Source organism: Erpetoichthys calabaricus, assembly GCF_900747795.2.
Source record: "Erpetoichthys calabaricus chromosome 1 unlocalized genomic scaffold, fErpCal1.3 SUPER_1_unloc_26, whole genome shotgun sequence".
NCBI classification, from domain to species: Eukaryota; Metazoa; Chordata; class Cladistia; order Polypteriformes; family Polypteridae; genus Erpetoichthys; species Erpetoichthys calabaricus.
Window position 1 is genome coordinate 1,567,746 of NW_026261592.1, and position 23,284 is coordinate 1,591,029.

General features: G+C 43.7%; 1 protein-coding gene across 1 annotated transcript in view; it reads left to right on the plus strand.

Annotated features, from left to right (window-relative positions):
* The window catches only part of LOC114643290 (NACHT, LRR and PYD domains-containing protein 12-like), a 547,995-nt gene extending 527,585 nt beyond the window's left edge, over nt 1-20,410 (plus strand). The window contains exons 15-16 of the mRNA XM_051921829.1: nt 15,980-16,156; nt 20,215-20,410. Coding sequence (XP_051777789.1) covers nt 15,980-16,156; nt 20,215-20,395 — 358 coding nt within the window. The 3' untranslated portion in view covers nt 20,396-20,410. The remainder of the gene's footprint in view (nt 1-15,979; nt 16,157-20,214) is intronic.
* Nucleotides 20,411-23,284: the final 2,874 nt, after the last annotated feature.

The window sequence follows — 23,284 nt, forward strand, 5'->3', positions numbered from 1 at the left end:
AAGGCAACTTTAATAATCACCTAACATACTAAAGAGGCACTGCAGCCAATTGTCTAAAGAACGGGGGCTTGTGTTTCAAGAAGCCCGAACGTCTTATGAAAGTTATCCACAAAAGCCAACTCTGCCAATTGTGCCTCATCTTCACCACTGCTGTGAGTGCATTTTGATTGGCTGAAAGATGATGTGAAAAATAGGAGGCCAAGCAGATTGGATGCATCAACATCACATGACATTGAATTGCCACTCACCACACTCTTCAAATGTGGAAACAGCCAACCAGCAGAACCTCAGTAATCGAATATAAACTGACAGGCGGAGCCTATGGAAGTCGATATTTCAGTTTATTTTGTCTGTCGCTCTTCACGGAGTGCAGGCTCAGAGTGCTGTAACAAGTTCACAGGTTAAACACAATTACAAACTTCACGAAAACATTATGTACACACATACACTGATGAAAGAGGGTGTTAAAGTTGGAAAAAAATCATTTACTGCTGGAGCAGAAGTTGGTTGTGATGTGCGCCAGTAGCTCCATTCCACTGTAGGACAAGTTGGCATTGTCCCATTTGGCTTGGCATTCTGTGGCACACAAGGCCTGATAATTAATCAGAATAAGAAGAGAAGCAGAAAGCCGACTGCACTACCACCACCTGAACAGTAAAATGAAGGGCAAAACTGCGGCTCTACCAACATTGTGGTCATCTGAGTCATCTGAAAATGAAGACAAAAGTCAAGGATCAGCTGACATGTCTGTGGAGACTCCTTCACACAACAAAGGAACCCAAAAGGACATTTGTGTTTTAGGCTTGAAACCCCAAATTGAACTCTGGTTAAATCTGATGATCAAATAAAGCATTGGATCTGTAACCGGAAAGGACCTTTGATTCAGTTTGATCACCACAGGCTGCTGTCCAGGTATGGACATTTCTTTTGGAGCTGGAAGCTGACCACACTACAGTGACCAAGACAACTGTGATCTTTGAGCCTTGGAGATCAGAGCTCATTCAGTGTGTCAAAGATCCACTCCTTTAAACCTGAGCTTTGTGGTCAGTGATTGAGTGTCTTGTTAATCATCTTGTTGATGTGGTGGTCCTCACTTGAAGTGATATTACTGACCGAGCAAACCACACTGGCCATCACAGAGTTTTAAAACATGTAAAGTACGTAACTACTCATATTAAAGGAGCAGAGTCTCTTCTCTGAAAAAGGGACTTCTCTGCCCTTTCTTATACACAGCAGCTCCACTGCGTTATGAGACCAGTCCAGCCAGTCATTAATGTTATTCCGTCATATTTACTATGTGAATAGACGAGGCCACTAGTTAGGACTGAGAGAGGTGATCATGGTCGGACTGAATTCTCATCCCTGAGCCTCCATCACACCTACATCTCTGAATTTTCTTCTTTTTTCTTTTCATTTCAGGTTTAACACAAAAGTTTCCTAAAGTAATCCAAACCTTCTCTCATGAGGATCTCCTCAAGATCACCGAGTTCTACAAGCCCTACCTGGTTTATGTGATTGAATACGACATCAGGAGTATCCTGCAGAACCTGGCCACCAAGAACATCCTCACCAACGATGAGGCCAAGGTAAGCAGGTCTGCCTGTCAGTATGAGGCACAGAGAGCTGAGCAGAGATGATGAGCTCAGGAGAATCATCTGAGACTGTCTGACCCTCCATAGCAGGTTTTTCTGTTATTGTGAGGTCATCAGACCCTACTGACCACTCTGCTCTGCTCCCCCAGTGGTCTTTTCTAATGTGACCCTCTGGTCACTCGCTTGTCTTTCAGAGTTTCAAAGCCAAAGAAGAAAAAGAGGGGCGGGCAGGTGTGGAGTCCTTCATCAGTGACATAATAAAGAGGGACAGTGTGGTACTGGTGAGCCTGTGGGTGGCGCTGGCTGAAGAACTTGTGAGATTTCCGTCACCAAATCTGACAAGAATACTGGAGGAGGTGACAGAGGGCGGTGAGTTAATGGAGTTTTGTGTGACAGGGAAACACTGAATGTGTAAAAATCACAAACATTACTGTCTGTAGGCCACTGGACACACAACTGTCAGGTCCATCACTTACACCGAGACGTCTGCTTGATGGCCCTCAATGCCAACACCTCCTCCAGTTCCTCTGATTTTCTCTTTCAGGTTTTTATTAAAGTCTTTAAAGGGGTCAGTGGTCCCACCATACTATTTAGTAACTGGTGTGCTATTATCATCTATGTGCCACCTGTCATGACCACACATTTGACTTGCATGTCTCCTCTTCTACACTTTATAAGCCTACACCTACAGCCCACCTGGATGATCAGTAATAATATTTTCTTATTCTTTACTTTAACAGGAAGTCACAGATTCTGTTGTTATCTGACACCACTGATGTGTGCAACCAACAGCTTTAGATGCCCACAGATGCCCACACTCATGCTTATCCATGTTTGTATTTTCAGAAGTTTCCCCCTCAAATCCCCATGAAGCTTGTTGTTCCCCTGAGGCCTCAGTAAAGAGTCCCTGCTCTCCACTTTGCCTCCTGATCTCCTCAGCATGATAAACACACAATATGTCTGCTGTTCCTAATACTGTCTGGTGTGTCATTTTCTTAGTTTTCTTTCCTTTACAGCTAATTTCAGACTCCCAATATGGACACACATTGATGGTTTGTCCTTTACTTTTAGAAGTTAAGTCTTCATTGTGCACCTTCATTTTTGTTATTTTTTTGGTTCTATACCTCACTGTGTATTTCTGTATACTTTTGTTAATCTTCCTCTTTACAGCTGTAACTGGCTCTTTTTGTTATCTCACCAGGACCAGACCTCTTGATGAACATTCAGGCCAGTCTCCAGCCCACTCCCATTGATGCTCATATTAAAGGTAAGCCACTGGTCTTGTGTCTGCAGTCGTCAGCTCCTCCAGAACTCTGCTCCTCAGTTAGAACATCAGAACAGTTGTGACAAGATCAGGCCATGCATCTCAATAAGCTCACTAATCTTATTCTCTTAATATTTTCCAAAATAACATTGTCAGATTTTGAGGGTCCTAAAGTCCTACTCTCCACCATACTTTTTCCTTGTGTCTGTTGTTCTCTTTATGGAGATTAATGTTAACATCTGTGTGATATTTACCCTTATCAAGTTTCCATTTAATATAATAAAATGCATCCACCATATAAATTACTTTCATAATGTTAAAAACTTAATTTATGACATCTTCATCTGCCTCTGTTTAAGCTGAAAAGGTTCAACTCCTTCAGTCTCTCCTCATAGTGCAGACCTTTCAGTTCTGAATCAGCCTTGTTGATATTCTCTGGACTTTCTTTACTGCTGCAACAGACTTTATGTGCCTGAAGATCAAAACTGCACACAACACTCCAGATGAGGCCTCACCAGTGTGTCATAAAGCTTGTGCTCCACATGGGGGCGCTATATGACCTGGCATCCTGCTTGACTTATTCATGGCTTCTGTCCACTGTCTTGATGTAAGTGATGAGCATTTCACTACAATTCCCAGGCCTTTCTTCTTTCAAGTTTCAGACCTCTGATTCTGTATTTTAATCTAAAATGTTTACTTCCTACATGTAATACTAAGGTTCCTCACCCCACATCTCTTTGTTTCTTGTGTTTGAGTCAATTCACTGACAGACTGTGCCCTTTATTCACACTTCTTTTTCATCTCTCTAGTCATCTGCTTTTGTTCCTTCCTCATACAACTTCACCTCACTAGTGAGACACGATCTCCTCATCCAAACCCACGCTAACTGGTCACTGGCACTCCTGTTCCTCACATGTGCTGCTGTGATTCAGTGATCCCGAGGACTTCAGTTGCTCTTACTACATACATCATGAAGATCTCTGAGAGGCTGGTCCTCAAACAGCTCTAACCTCTGGTTTCAGAACATCTCGATCCAATTTAGTTTGCCTATCAGACACATGTAGATGTTGAGGATGCTCTGATCTCCATGCTCCACAGAGCCTACTCCCAGTTGAACAATGCTGGCATCACAGTCAGAATAATGTTCTTTGAGTTTGTCCAATGTCTTTAACACCATTCTGCCTCATTGACTGAGGAAACACTCAAGACTTTGCATCTTGATGCCCCCTCAATCTCCTGGGTCATGGACTACCTGACCAACAGACAGCAGTTTGTGAGGATGAAGGATTGTGTGTCAGAAATGGTGGTGTTTAATACTGGAGCACCTCAGGGAGCTGTCCTGTCTCTCTTCCTGTTTACTCTCAGCACAAAGGACTTCCAGCACAATACCAGCGCTCGCCATGTACAGAGATTCTCAGATGACTCCTCCATCATAGGCTGCATTACTAACAGAAACGAATCGATGTACAGGAGGCTAGTGGAGGACCTTGTCGTCTGGTGAAGGAAGAAACCGCATGTGGCTCAGAAGATTTAAGACACAGAGTTATAAACAGTCACTTGTTAAGTCAACAAACTCCTGTTCTTCTATTCTGCTATTTGTAAGGTTAGCCCAGTTAACATTCAGGTAATTAAAGCCCTCCATGACTGTAAAATCCCCCTTTAAACTGGCGTTTTTAATATTATAAAAGAGTATAAATTGAATCTATTGATGTCATTAGGTGGTTAGTAACACACTCCAAATGTGAGGCCTTGATCCCTAATGTTGTCTCATCGTACCAATCATCCTCACTAAGCTGTGGCTCACCATCTAATTGAAGACGACTTACATTTAAATTGTGTTTTATATACATGGTGACTACCACACCTTTGTAATCAACATCTCCCCTGAAGAAGGGGCCCTGAGTTGCCTCATAAGCTTGCATATCGTAATCTTTCTAGTTAGCCAGTAAAGGGGGTCATTTTGCTTAACTTCTCACTACTGCTATGATATTATAAATCCAGTGGACTCCAGGCATATTCAGACCCCTTCACTTTCTCCACACTTTACTGTGCTGTAGATTTAATTTGAAATGGAGAAATTGGCCATTTCTTCCCTTCACTGTATATTCAATAAACCTTAACAACAAAGTGACCTCGTGTTTTCAAAAAGGTTTGCAAAAAATATTCAGAATCAAAAGTGAAATCTTTCATTCCTGGAAGTCTTTAGACCCTCAGCTGTGAGACTCCAGGCTGTGTTCAGGTGCCTTTTGTTTGTTTTAATTCTCCATGAGATGTTTCAAGAACTTGATTAGAGTCCACCTGTGTCCCCCTGAATTGATTGGACATCCATCAGAAAGGCACACGTGTCTCTCTGTATAGAATTTCCAACAATTCACACTGCATGTCAGGACAAAAACCAAGTCATGAAGTCCAAGTAACTCTCCGTAGACCTCCACAATCAAGTTGTGCTGAATCATGGAATGAAGCAAAGGGATAAACTCATTTGTAAAGCTCTGAGTGTTCACATGAGGACAGTGGGCACACTTATTATGTGTTTGGAAGAATTGCAGAAACACCAGAACTCTTCATAGACTTTTCTGTCCAGTCAGACTGAGTAACTGGGCAGGAATGGCCTCAGTCAAGGAGGTGACCAACAACCTAATGATCACTCTTAGAGTTTCAGAAGTCCTCTGCTGAGATGGAAGAATCTGCCAGAAGGATGTCCATCTCAGGAGCACTCCATCAATCAGGCATCTTTTAGAGATTTGCTAGATGGAAGCCATTATTAAGTAAAAGGCATTTGACAATATAAAGAACTCTGAGACAAAAACTGAACATTTAGCACTTTGTCTGGCAAAGACCAGGCGCTGCTCAGTATCTTTGTAGCATCATTCCTGTACTGAAGGTTGGTGGTGACAGCATCTTACTATGGTGGTGCAGGGACAGGGAGACTGGTCAGAATTGAGGGAATGCAGACAAATCCAGAGAGATCAATGAAGAAAACCTGCTGCAGAGATCACTCCACCTGAGACTGGGGTGACTGTTCAATGACCCAAAGCATACAGTCCACAACACTAGAGTGACTTCTGGACAAGTCTCTGAGTGTCCTTGTGTGGGTCAACCAAACCTCAGTCTTACACCCCATAGAACATGTGTGGAGAGACCTGAAGATGGTAGGTTACAGACATTTACCATCCAATCTAATGGAGCGCAGTGGTGTCCCAATGCCCCATAAACCTGTGCTCTTCTTCTAAAAGTGGAACTTCATCAGAGCTTTCTCAGCTCACAACCTGCCTTAGTGAAATTAAAACCTGGATGGAGCAGAACTCTTTAAAATTAAATTGCAATAAAACTGAACTCCTGCAAATTGGGACTAAAGTGCAACTTAATAAAATGAGTTCCTTCCCAGTCCATCTTGGCGGTGATCTCATCAGACCTGCCTCTACTGTAAAGAATCTTGGTGTCATTTTTGATTCCTCCCTCTCTTATTCCGCCCACATAAATCACATTAAGAAACTTTCTTACTTTCACCTCCGTAACATATCCCGTGTTCGCTCCTTCCTCTCCTTCTCTAATGCTGAGAAACTTGTCCCTGCTTTTATCACATCCCACATCGATTATTGTAATTCCCTACTGGCAGGTGCCCCTTCTAATCTTATATCACAGCTCCAGCTTATTCAAAACTCAGCTGCAAGAGTCCTTACACGGACCAGCAGCAGTGAGCACATCACACTCATCCTGCTCCGTCTTCACTGGCTCCCTGTGTCCTACAGAATCGAATATGAAATCTTACTAATAACCTACAAAGCTTTAAATAACCTCACGCCAAATTACATCAGTGACCTTCTCCATCACTATGTGCCTGCCCGCCTACTAAGGTCCTCTGATTCTGGCAACCTTGTTGTGCCCCTCACTAATCTACACTCCATGGGTGACAGCAGGGCCTTCAGCTGTATAGCGCCAGACTCTGGAATGACCTACTGCAATTAATCAGGTCAGCTGACTCCATGAATTCTTTTTAAAAAACAACTCAAAACTCATTTGTTCAGGAAGACTTTTAGCTCTACTTGACTTTATTACCTTTCTCTCAGTTTACTTCTCTGTCAAGATGCTCATGTAACCTGTGTGTGTGTGCGAGACCATCAATTATGGTGTCTATTTTTTTTCAGAATTTACTGTCTTAATCTTCTTTATTTACTTATCTGGTTTGTACAATGCTATATACTGTATATTCTGCCATTCTTTATTTATTCTGTAAGTGCCTTGAGCATGGGAAAGGCGCTATATAAATAAAATGTATTATTATTATTATTATTATTATTATTATTATTATTATTATTATTATTATTATTATTATTATTATTATCATTATTATTATTATTATCCTACCCCAAGATGAGCCACTCATTTAAACTTTCTAATCCCATCAGTCTTATATGGACTGAAAGACAGAACTTTAGAGATGACCACAGTGTCAGTTCCACTCCTCAGTTTTGCACTTAACTCATGTATTGTCAAAGTGTCACTCTGTCCACACATTTGTCTTCTGGTCCAGTATGGCCAATGAGAACTACATCCATCCCCACTAATGCCTGGAGCCTGTTCTCCCTTCCAAGGAGGTATCCCAACTGTCCATCAGGTAGACAACACACCCTACAAGAGTCTGACCACACAAGAACACAAACCTAAATCTCAATCCCTCTGATGACTGAGTCCTGTACTCTCACTGCTTTTGTCTTCCTGGGGTGACTGGTTTTCAAGTGACCCACTGGGGCTCTTCCACCACAGAATTGTAAAAATCACCGTCAAGGTCCACAAGGACCTGGAAATGGTTGTCAACTCTCAACTCTGGGTTGGAGCCTTTGGCCAGTGTCACCTGTAGCCTTGTGTGTACTGCATGTCCAACAATTACACACCTATTTCTATCTGTCTGCTTGAAGTCTCCTCTCAGGTTCATGTTATCCCCCTAAAAGACACCTGGGCAAAATCTGTAATCTCCTATTGCTCCACAGGTTAGCTGCCACCTCTTCAAGTTCAGTGACCCTGACTACAAGGTGCTGGATCAGCTGGCAAGTTTTTTTTCTTTTTCACAAGTTCTCTTTATCACTTTCAGTCCTCCATAAGACACACAGAGGTGGTGTGTCTGAATCTACAAGAACTCTGGAGGATCAGGCTTCTGGAGATCCATGCACCAGAGCTGTGGCCTTTGAGACTCGATACACAGAGCTGATGGTCATCAAACAGTTCAAAAGAACCTACAGTGAGTGGCACCATGAAATGGAGAAGATGGGAAGACAACATGCAGAGCTAATAGAGGAGCGAACAAAAGTGAAATGTGAGCGAATATGGACTGAGCAGCTTTTTAGGAGGAGTCCTGGAAGTGAGACTGCCCCTCACATTGTGGTGGTCAGTGGGGTGGCTGGAATTGGGAAGACCACCATGGTCCAGAAGATCATGTTTGACTGGGCCAGAGGCACTCAGTACCAGATGTTTGCTTTTGTGTTCCTGTTTAAGTTCAGGGAGCTCAACCTACTAGACACAGAGACAGAACCACAGATGTTTCTGACCAGGCTGATTGTAAGGCACTATAAATATCTCAATGACCCAAGACTGACAGAAATCCTGAAGAAACCTGAATCTCTCCTCTTTATATTTGATGGACTGGATGAGTACAAACACAAACTGGACTTCACACAGGAGAGGTTCTGCTCAAACCCAGATGACTACTTTCCTGTCCACACCCTGGTCACCAGCCTGGTCAGAGGGACATTACTGAAGGGCTGCACAGTCCTGATAACCACCAGACCAACAGCCCTGGAGGACCTGGACATGGAGAGAGTTGATCGATTTGCAGAGATCCTGGGGTTCTTCCCTGAACAAAGGCTGATGTACTTTAAGAAGTTCTTTGGTGACGCTGATCAGGGCTCTGAGGCTTTTCAATATGTGGAGGAGAACACCATCCTGTACACCATGTGCTTCAACCCCTCGTACTGCTGGATTATCTGCTCTGTGCTGAAGAGCCACTTCATGACACCTGAAGAAGAGCGAGGAGCTTCCCCCAGAACTGTCACTGAGCTCTTTGTGATGTTCCTTCACAACATCCTCACCAATCACAAGCGAGAAGACAAGGACCAGCGAGAGATTCTGGTCAAACTGGGAAAGATGGCTTATTACGGGGTGGCTAACAAGACTCTTGTGTTTTATGACAAGATGGAGATGTCCACCTTTGGTCTCCAATCAGTCCTGTCCTTTCCATTCCTCTCAGGGTTCCTCAAAGAAATCCTTCAGAGAGAAAGCACTCTGGAACACACGACATACACATTCTACCACCTCACCCTGCAGGAGTTCATGGCCGCCTGCTCCTTCTACCTCAATCCATCAGAGGGCATTGAGGAGCTGCTTGAGAAGCTGGGCTCATGTAAAGATGGCCGGTTTGAGATTCTCACTCGATTTTTAGCAGGACTGGCCAGATATTCTGTATTTAAAACCCTGGGGGGAGTCATGGGGGAGTTTGAGAGGAAGACAGCAAAACAGATACTGGAGTGGGTGAAGAAGAAAGCAGAAGAGGCACTACATGGACGAGATAAACGTGAAGCTCTGCGAGTGTGTCAGTGGCTCTATGAGACTCAGAATAAGAGATTAATCAGAGACGCCATTGGGAAGGATTTAAAGATGAAGTTTAGTGAGATGACTTTATCTCCTCTGGACTGTGCTGTGCTGGGCTCTGTCATCAGCTGCTGTGGAGAACTTGAGGAGCTCAACCTGTCACAGACAGAGCTCACCATAGAGTGCATCAGGAGACTGGCGCCGGGGCTCATCTGCTGCAGACGTGTCGAGTGAGTAATAAAACATCAATGAGTTTAGTTTGACTGTCTGTGGACACTGAGGGTGACATTAGTGTGTCCATCAGGGGGTGTCAGGCCTACAAATAGATGAGGGTCCATGTCAGAACATACACTGCTGTGTGTCACAGTGGCACCTGAAAGCCACCAGAGCAGCTCAATAAAAACGGAAATGAAATAATAATTTATACTCGGCTTGTTTGAATGAATCTTTCAGCGCAGAATTTCACTATTAGACCCTCTTTGTTGAGAAATAAGAAAAGTACAACTGATTAGAAAGTTCTAGAAAAGTCATTTTTGTGTTATTGTTAGATATGTCTGCGCATTGAAAGCCTGATAATAAAAGCTAAACAGCTGCAGGAATTAATAACTTTAATCATAATAAGTAAGTTACAAATTAGTAACATGTTCAGTTTTGCAATAACGAGATTCTCCTTCATCATGGAGAATATGAAAGATCAAACACACCTCAGTGTCCACAGAACAGTGACAAGTGATGGGAACACAAGCTGTGTGGGGTCTTCATCGACAATAAACTGCAGTGTGTACCGTGGCAGGAGATAAGCGAGCAAAACACTCCTTAGCCCCCCTAATAGACGTCATTAAGCACATGACGGGGTCAGACACTGGTCAAAGATGGCACAATTACTAATTAATGTAACAACAGTTGTATTGCATTCAAAAAATAAAGAAAATGTTCATCACAGGAAAAAAAATAAAAATATAAAAAAATAATAACCAATGGCAAAACTCCAAAGGAAAGAATTCACATGTTGCACTCATTCAAATCAAAAACTTAAGAAAAAAGCATGAAATAAATAAATTCTGCTCTAAGAGCCCAGCAGCCATCAGCTGGCTAAAGTGGCTCCCAATGGCGAGACAAACCACAGCCGTCTGACCTGAGCGCTCCGTCCACTAAACCTGCGCCACTTCTCCCAAATCAGTTCTCCTCCTGAACTGAAAATCCCCCCTCAGTCTGTTTTCACAGGGTTTGTAAATTGACCAGCTGTTAACATGTGGCCATCTTGTAATGCATTCTGGGAGCCCCCATTAATAAGAATAAAACGGTTAGCACTAATGAACTCCTCTAAGAATAAAAGGGGCAACAAACCAACTTAATCCGGCAGGTCGTCTCTCCCCGATTGCTGAGTTTGTTTTATTTCACCTCATCACTCGTCAATCACAAATCACCAGCAGCCTCATATTGGTGTCCAACGGCAGCAGCTGCATCCTTCATGTGCACCGCGGGTGTAGTCAGGAATGTGGAGCCCCTCAGCCGTGTAAAGCAAAATCAAATCACAGTGACGCCCCACTTACATCATTCTGACTAATTATGACAACAAAGTAAATACTTTCAAAAATAAGGAAAGGAAAGAACTCGCTACTAACTCAAGGTGGTCTCGTTATTTGTGGTTGATAAAACATTTTAAGTACAAGTGGGGCTGCAGCCTCTCACACCTAAACACTGAAACGTCTTTGTATAGAAAAAAAGATTCAAAATGTAATCTTTTTTTAAAGGAAACACAAGTTCCATAATTACTTTGTGGGCGGCACAGTGGCACAGTGGTAGCGCTGCTGCCTCGCAGTTAGGAGACACAGGTTCGCTTCCCGGGTCCACCCTGCATGGAGTTTACATGTTCTCCCCGTGTCTGCGTGGGTTTCCTCCGGGCGCTCCGGTTTCCTCCCACAGTCCAAAGACATGCAGGTTAGGTGCATTGGTGATTCTAAATTGGCCCTAGTGTGTGCTTGGTGTGTGTGTGTGTGTGTGTGTGTGTCCTGCGGTGGGATGGCACCCAGCCTGGGGATTGTTCCTGCCTTGTGCCCTGTGTTGGCTGGGATTGGCTCCAGCAGACCCCCGTGACCCTGTGTTAGGGTATAGCAGGTTGGATAATGACTGACAATTTTTCTGAAAATAAAACACGTTTTTTAATAAACTTGACATAAAACACACTATGACTCATCTAATAATAGAAGTGCCAGTGTGAGGGGGGCTGCCATTGTGCCAGTGCCCTCCACAGAAGAGTCGTCGTCTGTCGCTGACATCACGTGTGCTGTAGAATGTAAAGTAATCATACGTGAGTGCTCAGTTATTTCACATGTGCTACGGTCATATTAATATTTTTTTTAAAGTAATTTATATCCTGTGCCCAGTATGTCATGAAAGTGTAAAGTGATATCTTTATAAATTAAAATGCTGATTATAAAGAGCGTAGAGTTGGCGGAGAATAAACAGCCTGTAGCAGAATCTTTGTGGTGATCAGTTGGTGATGAAGGAGTCCGCACTGAGCATGAAGAGGCGCCATGAAGAGACAGCACTGACCCTCAAACACTTCAGAGACCCTTCTGTGCTGCTAAAGTCCGTCAGTCCAAGTGCTCGGCCGCCCGCCCGCCGGTGAGTGGAGGTGAAGGTCCAGCCTTGGAGTGTCGCCCAGATCTGAGCGGAGTACAATACAATAGCATACAGTGTGTGTGTGTATAGCGCAGGGACAGACTCTCAGGTGAGTATTGATGATCATAAATATACAATTAGCACAAGTAAAGAAACAGATTTGTAAAACACACAGAAAACAATGGAGAGAGTGAGCTACAGGAATGGAAACAACAAAATCTGTCAACTAATTGATTGTTGAACTCTGGTCTGGTTATTCAAAAAAATGGAAAAAGCAGATTTGTATTTCATTTCAGTTCATTTTTTCTTTGCAGTTTTAATTTCAGTTTAGTTTTTATTTTTTACTCTTTTCCTTTCACTTTTATTTTGTTTAACATAACACTTTTTCGCCACTTTAGTTTCAGTTTTCATTAACAATCCTAACCTCTGAACTCCGGCTGTCCGCACTCTTACTGTAGAAATATGGAGTTCACCTCTGGAACTCGTTTTAGTCAAAGTGATCCTTCACGGGGGGCAGCACAGAGGTGAGCACTGCTACCCCACATCTCCAGGCCGCAGGGTCAAATCCCACCCTCTTCACTGACTACTTAAGGCCTTTAGGGTGTAAAGCAGTTCAGAAGTAAACCCCCCGATGATCGTCACGTAGCTGACTGGCCTGTCCATACGACAGCAGGACATTAGCAGCAGATTTGTGATGGAGTCACACCTGAGAGTCGACACCATCAGGACTGGCAGCCCTGACACCATGTGGTGTGCCAGCTTCGTGTGGTCAGCAGTGACATGAGAAGGTCATCAGTCTGACCACTTCATGGGCTCACATGTCACATGTCACTTTATATTTACTAACTGACTGAATGTCTTGTCTGAATTCTAGTAATCAACTGACTGCCACCTCTAATCTGACATCCATATTTAAAATGTTTCTAAATTCACAAACCAAATCCTCAATAGATGGACAGCACTGTGACTTGTATTGTCATTGTGAATGTCCATTCAGGTGGCTTCTCATCAAGCAGTGACATCAAATGACCAACATGAGCTGATTTTTAGAATCAGGATTTGGCTGACAATCAAACACGTCCTTTGTTAATTCAAACATCTCCTCCATCTTTAGGGTCTCCAGTAAAACAAATCACATGAGGACTGGCTGGTCCTTTACGTGACTCCCACCAGCTACTGGCAGACCACCAGCACCTTGATTTGTGTGAGCACTTGAAATAGAAAGATCAGTTAAAGTTTGTCACAAAGTAGTTGTAATTTGTGTCATCGGGGTCTTTAAATCTTTAACCTCTCCTCGGAGGGGCTTCATATCTTTGTAAACCCGTCTTCTAATCACTGATTCACTCATTTTAAATGGTCAGAGTTTAAATCAGGACTACAAACAAAATGGCAAAAAGAAAAGGAACTGAGAGAAAGATGGGAATCGAGAGCCAGAAGAAGAGATGATAGCAGGAAAGATCAAAAAGCCGAGTGTCAAAACTGAAAGTGAAATCCAAACTAGCAGTCGAAACACAAAGCACCAGTTGTGACGTCTGACTTTTAAACACACGTGTGCTTATTCTTTATGTCACATCCACAAACTCAGATAACACAGAAGTCCAATGGACTGAACTTTATACTCCTTGATCTTTGACAAAACGCTTAGTGTGACCCTGAGTGTCACTTTGTAGGAACTCCATTACAACAGACACACAGAATAGAGACACACAAGAACTGAAGATGGCGTCACTGTAAAATATAAAATATCATCAACTACCTCAAAGTGTAAAGAATTCAGAAAAAGTCATAGCAGAAATAACACAAAAACACTAAAGAACAAGAAAAACTGAAATATATTTGCAATAATAAAAAAATAAACCTAAATCATAACAATAACAGAGTGGGACAAACATGTGGTACAAGACCACTGAGCAGCTCACCTCAACCTTGGGGCTTTTGAAAAGTCTGACGATCCCCAAGTCCTGCGGTCTGCGGCCTGACAAAGGCCTGAAATGTGACGCTGACTTGTCGGCTGACCTCGTCTTTGGCTCATCTTCTCGTCAGCCATTAAGAAGATTTCAGTTGTGAGTTGAGCACACAAACTCAGCTCAGTGTGTCCTCCTTGTTGGAGATCTGTGCTACTTCAGAGTTTGTCCAATGACATTTGATTTGTGGCCCTTGTCACTTGTATGTCACTCTCATATATACATGTTTTAGATTGTTACCATGTACTTGGATACTTGACTTACAAATGTGAAGTCAGCCAACACCTCTAAAAATGAAAAAAGAATCAGCACCAAGAGCAGAGAGCTCAGTTGTGTGTTCAGATTTGCACCCTGGTCCCTGATGTGTGTCTAACCACTGTGCCACTGTCCTGTTCATGTCACACATTTGAGCGTCTGTGTGTCACTTCAGCCCTCCTTAGCCTTCACACTTTGACCAAATGTTTAACAACACGATAATCAAACACTTCAGTCAGTCGACATTTTTAGGTCATCTAAAGACACCAAAGCGTCCCATTTGATCAAAGGCCTGATAAATCAAATTCACTGAGATGGCCGCCTTCTCTTCACACCTTCTCAGGCTGACTGACAGCTCATGTCCCGCCTCCTCTGTCATTCTGGCTAATCCTGATTCCCAGTTCTGTGGCCCGGTGGCTGAGGTGCCGCACTTGACATCCCAGTGACGCGTGTTCAGTTCCTGCCTGTCACATGCTGTGTGACCCTGAGTGAGTCACGTCACCTGTCTGTGCTCAGAGTAAAAATACAAGGAGAGAGCTAGACATGTAAAGTGACTGTGGATTGAAAGGCGCTATATAAAATAAAGGGGATGGCTTTGTCTCTTTTCATATTTTTTATCTGCAATATCTTCATCAATATTTGCACACAAATTCTAATTTGTAAACTGCGTCCATTTGTCCACTTTGTCACAGTGACACTCAAACACATTTTTATTCTTTATTTGATTTTCATTTTTCTATGTCTTATTATATTATCCCCTGTCTTATTTATTATTCAGTTTTATAACTTTGGTGCTTAAGTGGCCCTGAAGAGTGGAGGCCTGTCCAGGGTCCAGGCTCTCTACTGACCACCAAAGCTCTTCAGTCCACTGTGTCTGTGACAGCTGGTGTGTGGAGTGACACTGAGAGAGACCCTCACTATGACACAACAAGCCCATCACCTTGAACCCGTGTCACCAGCCGGCTGAGTGGAGTTTGTCCATTGAGCTCAGGTGGCTGATGGGCCTTAGAGAAGATGACTGGACAGAGTGGTTTGTCACTGTGAGCAGCCGGTGACCCTCTGTGTGTCCCTCCTGGAATGGACTGTCAAGTCCTCCTGTGTCCCATCACCTCTCCTGTCACTTCTCCCTTGTCACTTATTTATCTTCGGCTCATTGTGTTTATTTGTCCTCTTGTTTGTGTTGTCAGTTTGTGACTAGCGCTCTATAAAATAAAGGCTGACTGATTTACAGCTGCTGTCACTGAACATCTGGAGAGGCTGGCATTTGTAAATGGCCTCCTGTCAATCATTTCAGTTGTGCCCTCACCCTGAGTCCTGAATGACAGACAGAAATCTGAGTTTGTCACTCGGGTGTCACCAACTCAGAGAAGTGCATCTGAACACTCAAGTGGAGGACAAGGTCAATCCTGCTGTGTGACACTCCTGTCCAGTGTGACGGCTGATGTCCTCTCATCACTCAGGGTTACCTGACAGACAGAAAATGCTTCAGGTATATAGCGCCTTGAAGGGCAGCATTGGTGTGGAGTTCAAATTGTGTTTCAGTTCAAATGCTAGCAGCAGCCTGCTGTTCAGTGACACACCTGAGCATCCAGCTCTGCTTGTAGTCATCATGTCACTTATTGAGACCCACGATGGTCTGTCTGTCTGTCTCTGTCTGTCCTCATGTCCTCACTTCTCTCTCTTCTTCTTCACAGCCTGTCTCATTGTGGTCTCACCTCCAGATGTTGCTCAGCTCTCTCCTCAGCTCTTTTTGCTCCACACTCACGACTGACTGAACTGAACCTGAGCGGCAATAAGAACATGGAGGATTCAGGAGTGGATCAGCTGTGTGAGGGGCTGACGAGTGAAAACTGCAAATTAGAGAAACTGAGGTAAGTGAACAACAAGAGAGAGTGTGTGTGTGTGTGTGACTCTGTGTGTGTGTGTGTGTGTGTGTGTGTGTGTGCGCGTGTGTGTGTGTGTGTGTGTGTGTTTTGTTGAATTTTATTTCTGCTGACTTTATGGCTCTGACTGTTTTACCCCCACAGTACAAACGCTGTGTTTAGTCAGCACAGACTTCAGTGTCAGATTTGGACAGATGGACAGATGGGCGTGAGGTGGACTCACAGTAAATAAATTAAGGTAGCATTGTGACCCTGAGACCCTCCCCCACAATGGCCACTGTCACCGTTCTCTCCATCCAGTCTTTAATTTTCTTTCTTGTCCCACAATGCCACACTTAATCTTGTCCCCCATCCTCCTTTGTCACTTTCCTCCCTCACACTCCTCTGATGTCCTCACTAAAGTTTGTTAAAGTCACTGAAACAGAATCAGAAGGAGAAACACTGAGCGGAGACAGAAGAGCTCACCAGAGTGGCTGTGGACAAACTGGAGGAGGACTGAGGTGACAGAACAATGAGTGTAGGACATCAGAGGTAAGGAGAGACAAGAGAAGGAGAGAAAGAGAGAAAAGTCAAAAGAGAAATAAAACAAGAAGATTAGGAGAAGGAGTGAGAGCTGAACATACAAAAGAAAAGGAAGAAAGGCTGACAGCAGCAGTAAGAGTTACCAGCCAACCACAGCATGGAGTCTGCATGTCCTCTTAGTGTCTGTATGGGTTACCTCCAGCAACTCTGGTCTCCTTTAATAGTCCAAAGGTCTTCATGTTAGGTTGAACCTGAGTCCACAGTCAATGATCTGAGTTTACCAAACACCACAAATTTCATTCAACTGAATGAACAAACAACTGACTGGTCAGCAGAGACACAAAACATTATGGGAAACAGAAGGAGTGGGAGAAAGATTGAAGGTTGAACTTTAACTCTATCTGATGTTTTATGTTGAAGTTTGTTTTCCTGCTTTATTACAAATCAATAGAAGGACTAAAATAACAACTCAACACCACTGAGATCTTTATTGGATGGAGGTCAGCTGGTCAATGACACCGGTCAGCGTGTCAGGTCTGAATGGCCGAGGACAGAAGTGTCACATGTCAGTGTTGTCCTCACTGTCCATTATGTCATTGATCCTAAAGTCCAGTCCAGTCTGTGTCCTTAATGGTGTCACAATAAACACACAGAGTGTCCTCATCGTCTGGTTAGTGTGACATCAGGAGAGTCCATCAGGATAAACAGTCGAGTATCAAGCTCTCCAGTGTCCACAAGTGACCCTCATTCTGCATGGCATCCTACAAATCAGACAAAGGGTCTTCAATTCAATTCAGCTTTATTGTCCTAAGAGGGTAATTTAGTTATTCATCAGGTTTTACAGAGGAGACCACAACATAATGTTAAGGACACGTCACAAAATACACAGCCATCAAACATAAACAGTACAAATAATTAAAATATAACAGTGAGTGTAATACTTCTGGTAGAACATATTAGGCATAAAAATTAAACCAACATTTACTTTTAACTGATGATTGATGCAAATGCTGCTCTTCATCATCTCATGATTTAAGGATATGGGTGTTTATTAAAATTTAATTTATTTAGATGATTAATAGCAGTTGGAGTGAAACAGAATCTGAACTGGTTGCCTTTTTTCCTGTGAACTTTCAAACTGTGACCTGATGGTGAAACCTGGAATTGTGAATGTGGCGGACGAGTCGTGTCTGACAGAAGACCCTCTGCTGTCTGTAACACTTGCTGGTTAAACACGTCTGTGATATTGGACTCTCCAGTCCTTGTTATTTTACTGCTCCATTTTACAGTTTGGTTTATTTCTCTTTTTGTTTTTGACATTAAGATATCCAAACCAGGCTAGCAGTTTATAAATACAAAATGACTCAACACAAGATTTATAAAAGAGTGTCATCATGGAAGGACTCACATTATAAAGACTCGGCTTCCTTAAACAGTGTGACAGGCGGCGTTGGCCATTACCTGGCTGGAAGGACAGGGGGAGAGAGCAACTGTGAGGCACTGCCTCCTCTGGGACACTAGAGGGCAGCCCTTCTGGGTGGCTGTGACATCACGGATTACCACAGGGCATGATGGGACTTGGAGTTTGGTGAAGCCCTGTTGGGTTTTGTGGCGGGTGCCAGGGGGAGCTGCAGAGCCCTAAAGTGGACTTCCACCACACCTGGGAGTGAGTCCAGGAAATACTGATGATCCACCTCGAGCACACCAAGGAGTTGAATAAACAAAGAAAGAAAGAAAGAAAGAAAGAAAGAAAGAAAGAAAGAAAGAAAGAAAGAAAGAAAGAAAGAAAGAAAGAAAGAAAGAAAGAAAGAAAGAAAGAAAGAAAGAAAGAAAGAAAGAAACTGCTTTTGTCTTGAGGACATTGTGTTTTTCGTAGGAAGCAAAGAAGCAAAGCTTCCCCACCTATAAATAAAGGTGTGCTGTGTGGCAGTTTGTGCCCAGCATGTCTGTGTTGGTGTCAGGACGGCTGTAAACACCCCTGTGATCCACAACAGTGGAGCTGCTGCTGTCCCTTTGTGCCGATGGCTTCTGTGCTTCCCTTAAAAGTCAGCTGTGAGTCTTTGATTGTCCTCAGATATTTACAACTGTCAATGATCTCCACTGCCTGCTCCTTGGTGATTGTTTCTTTTGGTGACTGGTGCTGCTTCTAAGTTTATTAGTTCATTAGTTTTTGTAACATTGAGGTTTAGAAAAGACTCATCACACCAGTTCACAAAGTCATCTTCCACTGGACCAGGACTGGTTTCATTCACAATCAGTAGGCTAACAAATAAGATGAACCTGTCCTCAAATTTACTGAGACCACCATTAGTGTAGAGGAGTACAAAAGAGGAGAAAGAACAGACATGAGGGGACCTGTGGATGAGGACAACATGTCAGACAGACAGCCATTGGCTTTCACTCTTCAAGTCCTGTCTCTTAAAAAGTCAATCAGCCATCCTACCAAACTCAAGTTGAAATTAAATTCTTTAATAATTTCTGTTCATGAAGGTGAGGCTGAATGGTGTTAAAGGCTGAAGTTAAGTCTACGAACAGGAGCCTCACATGAGTCTTGGTGCTCTACAAGGGGTCATACAAGAGATGAAGCAAAGTGATATAAGAACAGAAGACATTTGACAAACGTGAGGAGACCATTCAGTTCATCAAGACTGTTTGTTTAGCTAAGCTGTCCCAATATCTCATGCAGATTCTTCTTAAAGGCTGTCAAGGTTTCTGTTTCAACTCCATGTCTTAGTAGTTTGTTTCAAAGTCACACAACTCTGCATACTGAAATTCTTCCTGGCTTCAGTCCTAAATGCACTTTGTTTTAATTTCCATTGATGTCCTCGAGTATGAGATTCACCCTTAAGCTGAAATAATTCTGCAGGATCTCCTTTATCAATGCCTTTGAGGATTTTAAATACCTGGATGAGGTCCCCACGCGGTCTTCTCTGCTCAGACTAAAAAGGTTTAATTCTCTGAGTCTGTCACAGTAGGGTATATCCTTCAGTCCCATGATGCACTTGGTTGCTCTCCTCTGCACAGCTTCAAGTGCTGTTGTGTCTTTCTTATATGTTGGTGACCAGAACTGCAAACAATACTCCAGATGTGCTCTCACTAGTGCATTATATAATTTGAGTATAATGTCCCTGCTGCTGGTCACCACTAGAGCTGCCAGTCCTGAGTAGTAAATGACAGACAAGAATTCCAGGTTGTCATCCTCACCCCATGGTCACCTGTGACAAGTCCATCTGGTCACCTGACTGAAGGACGCTGTCAGTCTCATGTCTGTGACGTTCTCATCCAGTGTTGATGTCCGCATGTCAGTCTGAATGACTTGGCACCAGTCAGTCCAGCGTGAAGGCAGGAGACCCTGTCAGGTATATAGCGCCTTACTTTATAAGAATGGCAGTGGTCTCGTGTTCACACTGCACTTCAGTGAAAAGTCAGAATACAAGTGGCCATTGAACCTTTGTGTTGTTTGTACTTCTGTCTGTCTGTCTGTCTCTCCTGATTTCCTCACTTCTGTCTCTTCTTCTCCACAGCCTGTCTGATTGTGGTCTCACCTTCAGATGTTGCTCAGCTCTCTCCTCAGCTCTTTCTTCTCCACACTCACGACTGACTGAACTGAACCTGAGCAAAAACAATAACATGAAGGATTCAGGAGTGGATCAGCTGTGTGAGGGGCTGAGGAGTGAAAAGTGCAAATTAGAGAAACTGAGGTGAGTGTGTGTGTGTGTGTGTGTGTCTGTGTGTCTCATGAATGTTATTTCTTGTCACATTATGGCTCTGACTTTTCCACTCCCACAACACAAACGCTGTGTTTAATCAGGACAGACTGCAGTGTCCCTTATGGACAGACAGATAGACGTGAGGTGACACAACTGCAGATTTCCTTTAATAATTCAGTTCATAAAGACAGCATTGTGACCCTGAGCCCCTCCACCACACTGGTCACTCTCCTCATCCTCTCTGCCCAGACTGTTGTTTTATTTCTTGTCCCACAAGCCCACGCTGTCCATTCTTTATTTTAATCTTCTACTTGTTCCTGTCCTCCATTGTCACTTCCCCCTTACACTGCTCTGAATTCCTCACTAAAGTTTGTTAAAAATCACTAAAATAGAATAAGGAGGAGAAACACATTCAGTGGGAGGAGAAGAGACGACTAAAGTGACAGAAGACAGAGAGGAGTGGACAGCTAGAGCTGGACTTTATTGACAGATAAGGACAAGGAGGATAGAATAGCAAAGATAAGGAGAGACAAGAGAAGGAGAAGAACAGAATGAAGAAAAGGACGAATAAAAGAGGAGGACAAGGCAGAGGAACAGGAGGAAAGGTGGACAGCAGCAGTAGAAATGACCAGCCAGCCATACACAGACAGAGAAGATGACAGGGAGGAGAGGATTAGGACTGAAGGCAGTGTGGACAGTAAGGTGGGAGTCACAGGAAGTGACCACCATTATAGCCAAGTTGACTGAACAGGCCGACATCATTCTACAAGACATGACCCCCAGGTCTACACAGGACATCGACATATATCTGTCAGTGGGCTTAGTGACCAATAGGTGGACACACACATCATTGTAACGGCCGACCCCTTACCCAGCCGGCAGCTACACCTCCAATACCTGTGACCTGGATAATTTACTGAGTTTGAATCTAACTATCAAGCCGTATCTCTAACACATACAATTTTTTTCCCCCAGTCGATGGATTAAACATAGGCACACAAAAGCAGATATGTAGAATTAAATGATTAATTATATTAAATGAAATAACAAAATACAAATATATATTACTATTGTAACTATTGTAACTTTGTATGACCACCACCAAACTAATAAAGTGTCAACACCATATATATATAATAGTAAAACCCTCCCTTGTCCCAGTAACATATAACACAAACGAGAATACAAATGAAGGATATACAGGATGAATGATTGTGAATTTGAGTCCGGTTATAAAGACTGTCCTGAATACGGATGACTGAGCTAGAGATGAATGAGTTGTTTGCTTATCCCGGCAATTGGAGCAACCTCACCGTGATTCCTCGGTGCGTGGTGGATGACGATCCGACCCCGGGGTCTCTGCAGATGAGGGATGGAAGACAGTCCTGCGGAATGAAAAACAAACTATTGTAAAAGCGCGATGTTTAAAAACAGCAGGTAAGTTGATCCGTGGTTGTGAAAAAATGGTCTCCTTCTTTCTCCTCTCCTCTCTTCTTTTTTTCCTGGCTATTCCCTCCTGATTGCTTAAATAGTCCTATGACAGATGTAATTGAGTAATAGTGAACAGGTGTTTTCCAGGTTTGGGGCTGCGGTCTCCTTCTATCATCCGTCCCCCTTTACGGGGACGGCATTCACTGACACGCACATAAACAGCAAGCGGGACGATGGAAACAAGACATACTCAGTACTAACATTTGACAACACTATGAACTATGTAGCCCCGCTACATATACCACCCCCCCCCCCAACCTTGGACAAGGGAGGGCCGAAGTACGTTCAAATATATGGAAGAAGATTAGCCGACCGACAGACAACTTAACATCTGCCCCGTCTGTCCGATTTGTATTGGCAGATGGGAGTGAACACAGGGCCCTGGGCAAAGTCTCCTTGAGGTACAGTGTACTCTCCACCACCTGGGAAATGGATACATATGTCCTGGATGACCGGCACCTGTCCGTCCCGTTACTTCTTGGGCTGGATTCTTTAACCACCATGAGGATGACCATCCATCTCAGTCCCAGGGGATATACGGTTCCGGGGGAAGGGGTATGCGAATTCGTTCATAAATCCAAAGAAGATCTGGGCTCAGAACTCATTGGTTTCTACGCGGCAGTGTGGAGTGACGCAAGCACCTTGGCGACAGCCCCTGTGGAGGAACAGCCCGAAGAGGTGAGGCCGGTGCTGAAAAAGTGGGCTGAGGTGTGGACTGAAAAATTAGGAGTCGCTTGTGGGGTTACCCACGTGATCCACACCTCGGATGAAATTCCAGTATGGCACCAAGCATATCGTGTTTCTCCACTAAAGAAGGGCATAATTAAAGAACACCTTGATCGAATGCTCACCGAGGGAGTAATTGAACCATCTTCCTCCTCCTGGGCGTCCCCTGTAGTCCTCGTGAAGAAGACGGATGACACCTATCGTTTCTGTATGGACTACGGGGGGGGGGTTAACGGAAAGACGAGCCTGGACGCATATCCCATGCCCCTGGTTCATGAGATTCTGGAGTCACTGCATGGAGCTGCAGTTTTCAGCACACTAGACCTCCGCAGTGGCTATTGGCAGGTGCCGATGGACGAGGGGAGTAAGAGGAAGATGGCAGTCATCACCCCTGAAGGCTTGTTCCAGTTCAAAGTCATGCCTTTTGGGCTTAAAAATGCTGGGGCCACCTTCCAGCGGCTCATGGAACAAGTATTGAGGGGGTTGATAGGCAAGATCTGCTTTGTATACATCGACGACGTCATTATTTACTCCCCTTCTATTAAGCAACATCTCCAGGACTTGGACAACATCTTCCTTCATTCAACCCCACATCCGCTTCCTCTGGCACATTCTTTCATCTGAGGGGGTCGCTGTAGACCCCGAGAAGACCTTAGCCATCCGAGAC